The 15,262-nt window shown below is 36.1% G+C and overlaps 1 protein-coding gene across 2 annotated transcripts in view; it reads left to right on the forward strand.

The window, feature by feature from the left end:
• Positions 1-15,262, forward strand: part of PPP3R1 (protein phosphatase 3 regulatory subunit B, alpha) — a 42,714-nt gene that overhangs the window by 22,368 nt on the left and 5,084 nt on the right. Inside the window, exons 2-5 of one of the 2 annotated variants that reach the window (XM_064510150.1) lie at positions 1,505-1,529; positions 3,724-3,763; positions 12,549-12,725; positions 14,816-14,875. In XM_064510150.1, the coding sequence (XP_064366220.1) occupies positions 3,751-3,763; positions 12,549-12,725; positions 14,816-14,875 (250 nt within the window). In that variant the 5' untranslated portion in view covers positions 1,505-1,529; positions 3,724-3,750. The remainder of the gene's footprint in view (positions 1-1,504; positions 1,530-3,723; positions 3,764-12,548; positions 12,726-14,815; positions 14,876-15,262) is intronic. The other variant, XM_026110439.2, reaches the window with a different exon arrangement.

The following is a 15,262-nucleotide window of genomic DNA, read 5'->3' on the forward strand; positions in this document are numbered from 1 at the left end:
GATATGTTTTGATTTATCACTAGTAAACTGATATTTCTGCAGCACTCAGAATTTGGTCATCCTTCTGTTAGACTCTGGGCTGTTTCTTGATCTGTAATTATTTTGGTCTGTAAGTCATGACTGTGTTGCTAATTAGCCAGGAAATTGCTTGTAGGGATCCAACAGCATTGAAAAAAATTTCACGGCTAATCTAAAAGGATAAGGCTATTCAAAAATATCAACACTGTTCCAGCTGCTCGATTTAATAGTGTAACTCCAGAGAAAAGAGATCTCCAACACTATGGTAGTAATACACAGGTACAGCTGAGGAAAGTGTATTTTATATTACATGTAGGTGCCAGGTAAACCTGTTGTGGAATGTTAATGCTGTTCAAGCTGCATTTCTGCAACCAACCATGTGTCACTAGCTTCTGGATGTGCTAATGTGGTACGTGACAGGGCATTCTCACTTCATGTGAGATATGCTAAATATATATCTGGCAGGAAATACTAATACTATAATGAACTTTAAGCCCCTCCCCCCCCAAGCATTTTATGAGAAGCTTGCTATTTTACACATCTATACTTTCTATAAATCAAACTCTTTGCATCAGAGGTGAAATGATGGGCTGGTAGAGATCTTACAGTGACTTTTGTTGTTATAAAAGCATTATTATCTCTATCTGTAATTTAGAAAATAAAAAGTATACATCAGTGCAGTGTTCCTTTGCTTGACGAATGTGGCTTTTAATAGTATCCATGTGTCTTTTGTAATACATATGATTTTTTTCTTTTAGTATGTCCGATCACAATATTTTCCAGCATTCTTTGAAATACTTGCCTAGTCGTGGTGTTAAGTTTTAACAATTCTTTACATTAAAATCTTAGAGAAGAAATTAGGTACTCTTTTTTTTTTCTTTTCCTTTTTAAAAGGGCTCGTGGGATCCTTTGTGAAATCTCATAGCTGTACTTACCTGCCTGCTTTTTTCATAAGTCGTTAATGCAAAGGTAGCTTTAGACCTTCATCTTATCCACTGCATACCTAGTCTTTAACAGAAAGAAAATATTTAGCACTTGTGTTTCAGGGCTTAAATTGCATTAAAAAATGGTATGCACACATACTGGTCCTATTTGGAAGCAAATAAGTGACCTTTTTGCACTACTGTGTAAAATATGAAAAACACCTGCCCCCAAGATCAAATGATTAAACCTCGTCTATGGGGATTGATTGAGTTGTTGCTACGGATGAACACCTTTGTGTTTGCCCAGGTCACAGATGTACAGACAGGAATCTCACCCTTGATATGAGTAGCTTGAGCAATTATTCCTAGTAAAAACTGAAGATTGAAAGCTTTTTAAAAACAGTAGATTTCTTGATTCTTCTGTGAAAATGAACACTCGGCACATCAATAACAGGTAATTAATTACCTTCTTAAACACTCTACTTAAATATCATGTAGCAAATATTAAATACTCGTGTAATTCTTACATTGTCATTTATTAGATTCTTCTAATCTCTTTTTAGATACCGAAGTTCCGGTCCAGGATAGGTAAGTATTCTTAAGCTTTCTTGTTAGCAGTACCTGTTTTACAGAAAAATTAAGCTTATTTATTTTTCTCTACTCTCCAAAGACATTTTTTCTAGACTACTTCATGTAATAACTTTGCTATGGGTTAGCATGTGCATCTAGGAGCATAGTAAGACTCTTTACAAACATGTTCAGTTCCTGAACTGAAAAAGTTGCTTCCACTTTTTAATTCCTCCTGCTCACTTTCCAGAAGCATTTCATGCTGCTTTGGCCAGTTTGATTTTAATGGCCTGTAGTAGAAATTATTTGTCCCATCACCTGATCAAGTATGTAAGTGCCTAGAACAGTCTTTAATGTGGTTAAGATATTATTGTATATTTGTATGTCCATATGCGTAAGTGCACTGGTTTTAATTCAACTTTCTCCTTTAATTTGCAGCCTCCCAGTCTGGTGTTTTTCTTGCCTCTTCATGGCCTTGTGTCTTAAGAGCAGCCTAGCTGGATCTCCTGGTTCCTGTTTCTTCCTGTTTCAAAATTCTCTGATTCTGTTTTCCCCACATTTAAAATCCCATACCCTTTTATACTCATATGCATATACTAAGCTTTTACTACCTGTTTTGGTCTTCATGGTTTTCCTAAGACTTTGTTTGGGATCCATCCAAGATTTCCCATGTGACACTGTTCCTTTGGATTCCCTGCTGCAATGAAAAAGTTTCTCTTGTTGAATATCTCGGTCATGCTTTTTAGATTTTAGGGACCTGACTGTCCCTATCGATGTTTCTGTTCTTCTCTTTTGTCTTGCTATAAATACTTTGGGGTAGAAGTTGAGGATGTACCCCTTGCTGCTCCACTTTAAAAGCTAGTCCTATTAATTTTTGTAAAGAAGTGAGAGAACTTATGGATTCTAGGGGATAAGGATAGTGAATATGTGTCCTGGAAAAAAGAGCAAACAGCCCCCACACAACATCATCATCTCCTTTCGGAGATGTTTAGATTCATGAGATGTTTGTTCTGTCCCTTTCTGTCCTTATTAGGAAATGCAGTCGCATGCTTCCAAGCTAAATGTAGTACTTCTTTTTTTCCTCCATCAAGTAATCTCTTTATTTCTGTACAATTTGTGTAACTATAAGGAGTCTTTGTGGGCCAGTGCTGAACTGTGAAATCCCTTATACTCGATGCCATGCGAGAATCATTGTTGAACAGAATGTGTTTTAGACTCATCTTAAATGTATTCTACTTTCTTATGTAAAACGCTTCCTCAAATATTTTCTTGAAAAGGTTTGGTTATGAATATCTTTAGTTATCTGGTCATTCATTTGCTGACTGATTCCAAGAAAAGATGAAGTGTATGTGTATTGTGATCTTCTCTGGCTCAAAGTAAGGTGGGGGGAGGAGGCAGGTACTGGCTTTTGTTTTTATTATCTTTTGGAGTTCATGGTACTGTGATTGCAGATTTCTATGTGTGTAAGATCAAAGTGACTGCACCCCCATATAGTTTTAATTTTGCTTGCTATTATTGTATTATAATGTATCTAGGCTTTTAAGTTTTAAGCATTAACTTTCCACTCTGCTACAACATAAGAGCACATTAAGATAGTACTATACAAAACTGTCTAAATGTAAAGCTGCTGCATCTAAATTTCTGGAAGTGTATACAATTTTTTTGCTGTCATTCCTCCTATATGAATCTGGGGGGAGGGAGGGGGAGGAAGAGGTTAGTGGGGGAATATATGATGGAATTTTGTCTTGCTGTTGAAGTAAGGTTTATTGTGGTTATTCGTAAGGATTTGTCTGGGTTTTTTTGTATAAAATAAAATAGTAAAACAGCTTTTGTGTGAAGTTTTGATATTAATTTAAATACTACTTTAACTAGAAAGTAGCATTTGCACTAGTAATAAGTGACTTTTTTGATGTTTAGAGTATAGGATCGAAGCTGTTAAACTTTATGATCATCTGGACTTTTCATATTTTCTTGGGAATAATAAATGTCTGTTTACATTAGAAGAGATCTCTGGATGGTTTTATATTTGTATGTTTTGATAACATAGAACAAATAGAATACTGTAGTCAGTTGTTGGGTTTAAAATATAAACTTTTACCATATAACTTATATTGCCCAATATCTTCACAGTGCTGAAACTTAAATTAGTTCCTCTAAGTTAATTTGGGAATAATCTTGGGAATAATTACAACTTTTTTCTTTTTATGTGTTTCAGGGAAATGAGGCAAGCTACCCCTTGGAAATGTGCTCACACTGTAAGTGGTTTTTTCTTTTTTCTTTTTTCTTTTTAAATCACAACATTATATTGTTTGAGAGATTAATGGCATTTGGAAATTGATACGTACAAACTCTTGCTTATGAATTTACCACTTGAAAAATTACACAGTTTCAATACTCTTCTAAAGAATAAAGTTAAAATGTGAAAAGTTATCTTTGAAGAATGTTGGCTTTTGCTGTTAGGTTGTAAAATTAAAACCACATTTACATCTTTTTTTGAAATAATGAATGATTTTTAAAGTGTGTGTTTTTCTTTTTAATTTCTTCATTAAAATCATTAAAATGAAACAAAGTGGTTTTAGTGTCTTTATAGTGAAGTGTTATAACTGGTAGTCTGACTGGTGGAGCTTTTCTGTTGGTCCCAGTGCCAGTTCCTCAGAGATGTGCAACAGCCTTTGGTGTAGTATGTGCTATTGTAGGAGCCCAGCTGTATTGCTGAAGCTGTTTTGGCACCCTCAGAGAAATGAGAGGTTGAGGGCAGAATGAATATACACACACACACACACACACACACAAATATATTTTTATATAAATACCTATATAAAAATATTTTTTTCCTGTGTATGCTTGCAGCCAGGCATTTAAGTGAGAAGCCACTTAAGTTAGTGTTACTTGCTTTTGGCCACGTGAGCATAAAATTCATTGCTTTGTCTCATGAGGTTAGTTTATCCTGTAAAAATGCCAAAGTATTTCTTGCCTAAAGATGCTCAAAGAAAGGGTTGTTTTGTAGTGACCTTCTGCTAAGAGTACTTATACTTTAACTTGTTTAGTGTTGAAGAAAAAAGTTTAAGGAACAAATCACGCATCTGCATGTATGTATGGTCAGCTTGATCAAAACTTGCATCCTTTGGCTGTTCAGATCCTCTTTTTAAACAGGACAGTAAGTTCTTCAAGATTGTCTTCTAGCCTGCTTTTGTATGCTAGTCATAATACCAGCTCTCATCATAAGTGTCATAAACAGTAATGTAGTCATGGAGGATTGTTTCTAAATATATTTTTCAGAGGACTTAATGCAAAAATAATTTGAAAGTCATTTATGCCTAATTACATACAAGTCTGGATGAATTATAATTTGAGTCATCAGCTTGCAAATACTCCTGTGCATGTGAGGAGTATCCTACCTACTTCACTGAAGCACTGCATTGCTGGGTTACACTCTAAATATATATTGTTAAATATGCACATAAGTGAAATTTTCAAATTTGAAGAACACTTCAGAGCTCTTTCCTTCTGAATCACATATGTTCTTAGCTTACTGCTGCCTTGGTCAGTTTTTGCTCAGAGGTGAATTGCCCTCTGAAGATGGTTCTTACTAGCTGTATCTCTGCCAGAGCTATTTAACTCTTTCTTACTCAGAATAACAGCACATTGCTCTTCCAGACTTCTGATTCTGGGAAAACTGAAAGCTATATTTATTTGTAGCTACTGCATAGCCTAATTTATTGCTGAGTTTGTTTGCCTCCTTTTCTTGCAAAGGAAGAGAGGATTTCCATGTTGTATTCTGTGGTTGAACTGTGTTTTCAAGATATCGTTGTGTAAATCTGAGTGTTTTCTTGGTTAAAGCTTTTTTGCTCTGGTGGACCTTCTCGCAGGAAGAGGAAGTGGGCTGCTTCTCTCAGGAGCAAAACTTTATGTACACTAGAGAAAACGTGGTTATCATGGATCTCCCTTTTCTTGATTGTACCTGAGGAAAAATGATTGCCTTGCGCTTAAAGATTCTTCCTGCCTGAAAAATGGAAGATAGAATTTTTGGTACAGAAATGTGTACAGTAGTACATTCGAGAATAGAAAATATAAGTAAATATTCACTTCATTCTTCAAATGTTATATGTTTCTGCTAGTAGTTGTTGACTGATGGGGCAAAAGCTTTTCAGGGTAAGACCTGACAAACTTTTTATAGATCGTTAGGTGAGGATTTGAAATGGTTAGACTACTGGGAGACCCTTAGTTAGCACTAGTGTATCTATGCTGTCTGCACTGTGGCATTGAGTCATAACCTCTGTCTGGCACTGCATCACTGCTATTGTGGTGTCTCACTTCTATAAGAAGAATTTTGTCTTAAAGTTGGCAGTTATGAAAAGCAAATTCAGGGTAATAGGCAGAGGCTGCACATCATTAATTAGTCAAGAATGTTCCTTTTACTGTACCCTTCACTTGAATATTCGTGTTTTCTTTTTTCAGTGGGTTGCATTCCTGAGTGCAGAATGCTTTTGTCTGGCAGCTGTGCTGTGTCGGAGAAATTACTGAAAATCTAGTACTGTTCTATACTGTGGATGTTTGATGTCAGTCAGGTTGCATCCAACGACCTGTAAGAAATTTCTTTCCATCACAAAAAGCTGGGAAGTAAAATAACTGTTTTATAATAAGCTTTGATTTTAGGGTGAGGAGACTAGTACCTCTTTTCTAACTTAAGAAATTGTAATTGACGCATCTGAAGTCATGAAAAGGATTAGGCCAGCTGTGTGTAAGCATATACAAGACAAGTGGTGGAATGTGTTCTCAAGGGCATCATCTTTTTGAAATTTGATCTCCGAGACTGAAATGGCTGTCTTGGTTGCTTAATTTGAAACATTATATTTGTGAATCACACAAGACTGTAGATAGAGGTGAGAGCTTTCGTTGAAGGTCTCTCTTATTTTGAGTTCTCTCCAGTCCGTGCTTAGGGAAAACACTTTTCCCCCTCCCACTCCCCCCCTGCCATCCTTCTTAACCTGGAAAAGTTTAAGTTGAATTTCAAAACACATTTTACTTACAAAAAGGCTTTTTCTAATCCCTTAACAACAACTCTGTTTATACTGATATTGGATTTGAAAAATATATGGAAACTAGGCTTTTTGGAAACTTACTTTCTGGTCTTTTTTTGGTTAGTTGTATCTTTGAGCCAGTATTCTAAGTGTCTGAAAAGCCAAGATTTTAAATACATGTTCAAACATCTAGATAAACACTTAAATTTCAGAAGTGCTGAGTTCTTTCAGCAAAGAGGTGCTGAGATGTACAGTATTTCTAAGACTTGTACGCTGTACAGATGCCTGCATAAGTGTTGTGTACCCTGCAGTAGTGGATTTGTAGCACTTCTGAATTTGTAAGCAGTCATCCCATTAAAATCTCACTGAATCTACTGGACTTTGAAGAGATCTGGATTTTTAAGGTGTTCTGTCTTACTTGTGGCTTTCACATTAATAACTAACTAACCATGCAGGTGCACCTTTACTTTGGTGGGGGGGGGGGGAAGAAAATCATTAGAAATTTTCTAAAACTGCTTCACCTTTGAACACATTGCGCTTCAGAAATCAGTTTTAATGAAGCTTTGAGTTGTTGCTTAGATGCTCTTCATGATAGTATCTTAGCATCAGCTATCATGCGAATAACAGCTAGAAACAGAACTACCTTCTCAAAACACCATAGATCATCTGTTCTCTATTCTTCTGTGCTGGGGAAGAGTGGCGTATTCTCTCATACATGTCAACTGAAAAGCGTCTAGCTGGAGAGTAAAACTACTGCACTAAAACAAAGCTATCGAAGTGTTTCTAAAAGATAACCTTTCAGGCATGCTGTTTCACAGTAATATGTAGTTCTTGCATTTTAATCTGACATGTTGCATTTTTAGATGTATGAAAATGAGTTTATAATACCAAGCAGGTATTTTGACTCTAGAATTTTAATGCAGCAGTTGCTTGGCTGGAAGAGGAAGCTTTTGAAAATACTGCTACTTCTCTCTCTCTCTCTCTCTCTCTCTCTCTCTCTCTCTCTCTCTCTCTCTCTCTCTCTCTCCTCCCCCCCCATTTTTTTTTTAACTTTGTTGGCACTGCTAAAAAGAACTGCCTTGTTAGTTACAAGGCAAATGAAATTCAGAATGGAGAAAAAGAAAAAAGCAGATCGTTCTGTGTGCTTTAAGACACTGAATCACCTGATATTTCTACAGGGCTACCAGCAACCTTTTTAAGGTAATCATTTAACTGCTGTTATTTCCAGGCACTTAGTATCTTTGGCAGCCTCAGGCATCAGTGCCCAGTTGATGGGATACTTTCTGGAACGCACAGAGACTGTAGAGCCTCACCAGCCTTCAGCTGGTGAACGAAGTACAGAAGAGGCCGAGTTTGAGGTTACAAGAATACTCACTGTAGCCAAAGCTCAAGGAAGCTCAGACCTCTGAGTCACAGGCAAATTCTGCTTCTAGTAAACAAAGCTGGGCCCTCCTTGTTTTGCTCCCTGATGTTATCACCTAATTCATATTTTTGTGGACTTGGACCTCCTTGGATTTCCTAGTGTTGATCTCTATCCTAGTCTCCTGAGTTTGTCTTGTAAAAATCTGTTTGCTACTGCCACCCTCAGTCCTTCTGGCTCAAATACCTTCACTGTATCTGAATCATCCTGTGACTTGCATTCCAGTATAGCTTCAGGGCTTCAGTGTGGGGCCTGTAAGGAGACTTCAGAGAACAAGAAAACAGAATTATTGTGTTCAGCTTCTGATGCCCTCATTTAGTTCTCTGTTCTTCAGTGTTAGCTATGTAAAACTTTGAGAAAGTCAGCCTGCTACTAAAAACTGAAGAAAAAGCAGTCTTGGAAAACAGAACAGATCAATAATAAATGAGGACTATGTTATATGCATATTCATAGAGGAAATATGAACAAAAAATGAACTGAAGTGACTGTTTTGTTTGAGTGAAACAGGGATATGGATACAGCTATTGGAATTTGCTCTTATGTATAAATGTTTGTTATCTAAAAAAAAAAACACGTAGGAGAATTTAGGAAAGCAGCAAGGTCAACTCGGGCAGAGAGAATTGTCACAGGTGGTGACTGAGTTGAAAGAAGGATAGATTAAAAACATGCAAAATGAACATTAGGTTTGTGTTGTAAATGCATTTATCCTTTAAATATTGTGTAATTCTTGAACAATTTTATGAAGACCAAACAATATGAGAATCCATTGTAACATATAAACCTCTGTTTTCTTAAGCAAGCTTTTTCAGCTTCAGCTTGCAGAAATGATTTTAAAAAAATATCTAAAATACTTGCAGTGTATTAAAAAAAAACATTACACTTTTCTGATGTGAAACTGTGGTATGTACAGTCAATTAAAATTATGGAACACTGATCTGCCAATGCTGTTTTTATCCTTATATGCTAACTAAGAGGAGCAGCTTTTCTGCTCATGAGCTATTAAAGGAAATTTTCCGATTCCCATAATTATTTTTAGTGACTTCCTCCTCCTAGAATTCTCATTCACAGTATATCCATTGCCAGAAACAAAATGTTGGACAAGTTTGATGATTAGTCAGCTTTTCACACAGCTACTAATTTGTTGAATACTGTTCTTTGATTTTTTTTTTTTTTTAATATGTATTTATTTTTTCCTCCTTTGATGTAGAACCTTTCTCAGCTCTCTAGTGCAAGACCATCCTTTGCTGGAATATTTTGAGGTTAGGAATGAGAAATTTCTTATGTCTGTTTCTAGTAGAAAATCTGTTGTTCAGCATCTGTACCTATACTTCTTATTCCAGTTGAACTGGAACTGACCATATGAGCTATCAGGTTGTACATGTGTTAACGCTTTTGAGTATGTAGTTGCTTTTTAACTTCATAATTTAAGTTGCTGTTGGTCTGTTACAGTTCAGCAAAACATAAAACATTTTTGACCAATATTCTTACAAGTCTCTTGAACCTCTTTGCATCTCCTGATTCTTGTCTTTATGATCCATAATCTTAACATCCTTGACTATGGTCTTTTTAAAGTGTTTCATCTTCTCTCAAGTGTCGCTGTTCTGTAAGTTTAAGGGAACTCTTACCTGTATCTGACTAACTTCAGATGCAAGGCAAGTTAACTAAACAGTGGTTCTCGCACCCTAGCAGATGATGGTAGACCGTACGTGCTCAGTGTAGCACAGCTTATTAACGTTGCATGCTGCAGATAGTCTGAATGTGAACTTTGAATTCATATTGGTAGGTCCTGCTTAAAGATGTTGAGAGATTAGCTGGAGCTTTGCTTTCCTGGCAAAAGTTTGCTTTCTTGCACATCTCGTGGAAGATCTTCTCTCTTTACTGGAGCAGGCCAGAGTAGTGTCAGTCAGTCAGTCCTGTCTTTTTCTTGGGCAGCTTTAGTAACTGAGTTTAAAGCTCTGTAACAGTGCTTGACTTACTGGTATATGTGGTAATTAGCTCAACTTCAGAGCAGACCATTGACAGCCTTCTGGGTCTCATTTTCAATTTTTGCTTTTGTGCTTGTGAGGAAAAACATCATCTGGACTTAGCCTCCAAAGCAACAAATTGGCTGGAGATATGAAATAACACTGTTTAATGCTACTTGGGGTTCTGAGAAAATTAGGCTATTGTAATGATTGCTGGTCCTCAATCTTGGCTCAGACATCTGTTTTTGCACCCTGATTTGGTAGAATTTTCTTTGTTGTGTTCTGATACTTGTTCTTCCAAGTGTAACTTGGAAATGTTTGGAAACTTGCAAATCATAGCTCTAATTTGTGTGGTATTGGAGGTGAGATCTAAGTATGTTAATGCGTATTCCATTTTTCTCCTCTAAAATCACAGAACTACAAAGTATTTCATGTTTCTTAGGCTTTTGTCTTTCAATTTTAGCCAGTGCTACTACGTTTGCTTTTTGAAGTGAGAGTCCCTAAGTAAAGAAAACTTTTGCCTATCTTGCAGGACAGTCTGTATATTTCTGTACTTCTAATCTTGATATCAAATTCACATACCACAGTGACCTGGTAACAGAAGCATAGTGCTTTATATACGATAGATAATACTTTGAATTTGCTGTTTAGATGTTCTAAGACTTATGATATCAGACATCAGACTTCTAAACAAAACTGGACAAGCCCTTCTATACATTATAATAATATGTATAAATTTTATTATATACACACACTCATTTCACATTTAAAATATGTTTGTATGTGCAGTGTGATAAGCTGTGCTTAAGGTAAGAACATTATCGTGCTTTTTCAAATGCTTATGCTATGAGGATTGCATAGTTTGAGGATTAATCTTGTGTCGCTTATTTTCATTGTGGATCAGCACCTTTTAAGAAAAAATAAATAATAATAACTCTGTATTTTCTTTGTCAGTCTGAAGTCTGGAGTAGAGCCTAGCAGTAAAAATGAGATTCCTGCTGCCGGCTTTGTATTAAACTGTCCTGGCTCCTATAACTTTCTAGTGGTGGGGCAGGAGGTGAGGGTAGATTAGTACCTAGCAGTTCAAAGAATGGCTGTTTAGGATTTGGGGGAAAAATGAAAACCAAGGAGTTTGTCGTCTGAGGCAAGAGTTAGCGAATAGCTTTGATATACTGATGAGAGGAAGCGTTTTGCACTGTCGGACCTCATAAGCAACTATCGTGTTTCTGGACTTCGCGCTCTCCCTTTAGTTCTGAAGCACCACGGTTGCGCATCTCACTGGATTTGTGGCTCGTTGATTTGTAGACACTGGTATCAGGAAATTTAAGTGGAAGTTTATTATTGCTTTGGTAGAGGATCAGGTCTCTGAATCTGCTACTATCTCCAAGCATAAAGCTCTGCATGTTGGCCGATCTTGCATATTGGAAAGACTGAGTGCTATTTGTTTTTATGCTGCACTTTATCTTCTTAAGCTTTTGTAAGATGTCTGTAAAAATGGATCAAGTGGTACATATGTGCACTGTAGAAGTAAAACAATTTCTTTTACAATTGGAGCAAGCAAACTGAATGGAGCTGTGAGATTCTGCAGAAAATGCTCATGTTAGGTTAGAAAGGAAATTTGCATGGAAAGTTTGAAAGCTTCACCTTCTGTAAGCTATTTGCTGGGGTTTGCTATGTACTCGACCCTTTGTAGTACTTCCAAAGAATCTCAGTTTCTCTTTCATACCCAAATGTGATGAGTAATTTGTAAACTAACTTTGGTCTTTTAAAGGAAACTGCAGATGAGAAACTTCCAGGTCATTATGGAGAGAATTTTTGAGGCTCTTCAGCATGGACAGGTTTTGAGAGTCTATTCCTGGCAAAATCAGAGATGTAAAGTAAGGCGTTAGTTATGTGTTAGAACTGAGACTTGCTCTGTATTTGAAGAGAACAGGTGAAGTGATATTGCTGCAAAAAGAACCTGAACCAGTTTTAATTTCTGGGAGAAAAAAACAGGTGGACAGAGGTTATGACTGCATGTTTGTCTCGGTTTTCGGTTTGAGATGGAGAAAAACTTTCCCTCAGATCTGTCTGGGAGATGTTTTTGAGTAGGTGAGTGGTAACTTGTTAGCATACTGACGCAGTCCCACTGCTTGCTTTGGCAGGTATGCCAGGGTTTCTCATGTAATTGGTATGGTGAGAAAGGACTACTTTGGTATAACCATTTATTAATAGAATTGTTTCTGACATATTAGGTTATTTTACTGTAAACTTAATACCATTTCCTTGCAAGAGAAACTGTCTCTTTTTTTGTTCATATCTGGTATTTGTAAGAGCTGTGTGACTAAGAACTAGTTAAGCATCATAAATCCTTTAAAATGTTGTGTCAGCAGATGGCATTCAGTGAGTCACAAAGCTAACTGTATTATGGCTGGTGCAGGGAGGAAAAAGGGTAAGTCTTAATGAAAAAATGAAAAGGCTTGTGCATGTTTTCAGAGTTTATTGTCATTTATAACCCATTCATGAAAAAGTATATTAGCTATGATAATGTAGGAGAAATACCAGTATGAAAGCAATGGGGAAATGTGTTTTGTTTAACTAGCAGGGAGTTTATTGAAGTAAGTCTTCTGAGAACTCTTTTTTTAACCCTTTTCAGTTGATGCTGATGAGATTAAACGGCTAGGAAAGAGATTTAAAAAGCTTGATTTGGACAACTCTGGTTCTTTGAGTGTGGAAGAGTTCATGTCTCTACCTGAGTTGCAACAGAACCCATTAGTACAGCGAGTAATAGATATATTTGACACCGATGGAAATGGAGAAGTGGACTTCAAAGGTAAGATGCTGTGCTTCCTGATAGTGCCATTTGATCAGAATTCCTAGTGCCTTGAGATTTAAGTTTTGCTGCAATTGGGAAAGGAACTGGGAAGAAAACTTGTTAATAAGGTGTTAATTCCAAGTAAAGCTGAGTGCCAGTAAAATTATTCCTTTCAGCAAGTTTCTCTCGTGTTAGGGCAACACACTCTTGCATGAAATGCTTAAAAGAGCAAAGCATTCAGTACTATGCTTTCCAGGTCATATTGATTTATGACCATCCATTAAGTGTCTCTTAAAGTATACAAATGCAGACTTTTAGTTGTGGTGCTATCTGGAGTATACTCTTGAACTAAAAAGACTATGAAAAAGCGGGGTAAATTGTAAGTTGTGTCTTTAAGTTGTGTCCAAATGTTATTATGACATATCTGTCTTTTGAAGTATTTTGAAAATTGTTTTCTAAATTGTGAAGGCGATGAAAATTTTGTGTTGTCATCTCCTTTACAGGAGTCCGTGTTTGGTTGTGACCTTCTTTGTTTTGTTTTTAAATGGTTTTAGGTAAACACTTCAGGCTAAACGTGAAAACTTTGACTTGAGTCTAAAGTTTTGGAGGAATGTATTTCAAATATTCCTTATTACTAAAAGGACCATCAGGTCAAATATCTTAATTATTAATCTATTAAAACAGTTTCTGACCCTTAGAAATGACAGTTTCTGTAACTTCTGTTCAAGCTAATGTATATATCTCTTATTAGTCACAAATAGAAAACGTGGTTCCAGTTTTTTGGGTTTTTTTTAATAAGAGAGAGTTTTTAAAGTTAACTTATATTGATAGGCTCACTTATTAAATAAAATGCTAATAAACACAAAGAACTGCTGATGCTGAAGTTCTTGGGTTTTTTTAGTATTTTTATAAAGCTCCTTGTAAACCTGTGAATGGGGAAAAATATAGTGCAATCAGAACATTTTCAAGACTTTTTCTTGGTGTCGGTTTCTGAAGCTCTCTAAATCTGTATAACTGTTCACAATCCACTTGCAGAAACAATGCAGTGAGGGAAGATGCTACATCATATATGATACCGAGCTATAAATAACATAATTATGAAGAGCTGTTCTTCTTGGGCAGGAACAGGAAGCTGTCAGAACTAGTTTTGTGTCATAAAGTGATGTTGCTGCAAAAAGTGGCAATGAGTTTTAACGTGTCATCTCACCAAGTCTAGTTCACTTAAATTTTTGATCCCTATTTCAGAGGGAAGCTTAGAGGAAAAGAAAAATTACTAGTGCGAGGAAACTTGCATCATTTCGATGAAAGACCTACATTTTTGAGATTAATGTCTCAAACATAATTGTGGGGAAAACAATCAAATTACATGCAGACATTTTGTTGATAAATCATATAGGAATTGCTAACTTAATTTTACAAAGCTTACTGAAAATGTAGTGGCTGTTTCTATGGAATGCTATATTGTTTTATCTTTGTTTATTTTCCATACCATAGTTCAGTTTGCAGTTTTGCACTGTTGTCGCTTTCATTATTGAAAGCTCTAGAAAAGTCTTGCTGTGGGATCTCATCCACACGCATTACATCTGCGTGTTTTACCTTTTGGCAAGTCTACTGTGGGGTTGGTTCCTTCGATAACAACTTTGTTGTTGAACAACATAAACTTTCTTTTTACGTGGATTTTTATATGAAGATATCTTTTTAGGCATTTGTTTCAGTAGAACACTTTTCAGCTTGATATAGTTCTTGCCTTAGGTTGAGAAATTAATGTTGAGATGAGCTCTACAATTAGAATTCTCACTGAAGTAGCTTTAGTGGAGATCTAGATGCAGTTACGTATAAAGAATCTGATGAAAGTCTAGTTTTGAAGTACTTAAATACTGATGTGTACAAGTCTGTTCAGTGAGCGTAGTATTGGGTTTGAAGTACTTCCCACTAAAAAACAAAGTATGTAGATACTTAGGTGTCACAAGATAAGACACATTTTAAAGACTTTATGGTAATTCAGATTCTCCCTACAATTTCTAAAAGATTTCTGAGCATTGTTTTCTTGTGTTTATTGAGAAATACACTGTTGCTTTTTTAATGTTTTTCTGTTCTGTATTCTTTAGAATTTATAGAAGGGGTCTCCCAGTTCAGTGTCAAAGGAGATAAGGAACAGAAGTTGAGGTGTAAGTATTTTGATTTTCCTTTTTTAAAAAAAAAAAAAGAAAAAGTCCTCCACTCTTCAAAATTATTTGCTTTTGTTAAATAAGGTTAAAAAATATGGATTTACTGATTTCTCAGAAAGGGTGAAATCACTAAGGCAGACTGGAAGCTCTTGTAAAGGTTCTCATTTGTGTGAAGAATTTGCCAGCGCTGCTTTCTGCAGGGAAGGTTTGAGGATGTTCCCTTTTCAGTATCTTCAGCTGCTTTCCCCCTGAAAAAAGTAAATAATATTCACTTTAAAGAGGTTTGATTCACGGGACTGTTAGCAACATGCTTTGCTTTATGGGAGCATAGAAGATTAGTGGTGTGGAGTTTTTTGTTTTTATTTTAAATATTTTTTTTTTTTTGCT

The sequence above is a fragment of the Dromaius novaehollandiae genome, chromosome 3 (genome assembly GCF_036370855.1).
Source record: "Dromaius novaehollandiae isolate bDroNov1 chromosome 3, bDroNov1.hap1, whole genome shotgun sequence".
Lineage (NCBI taxonomy): Eukaryota > Metazoa > Chordata > Aves > Casuariiformes > Dromaiidae > Dromaius > Dromaius novaehollandiae.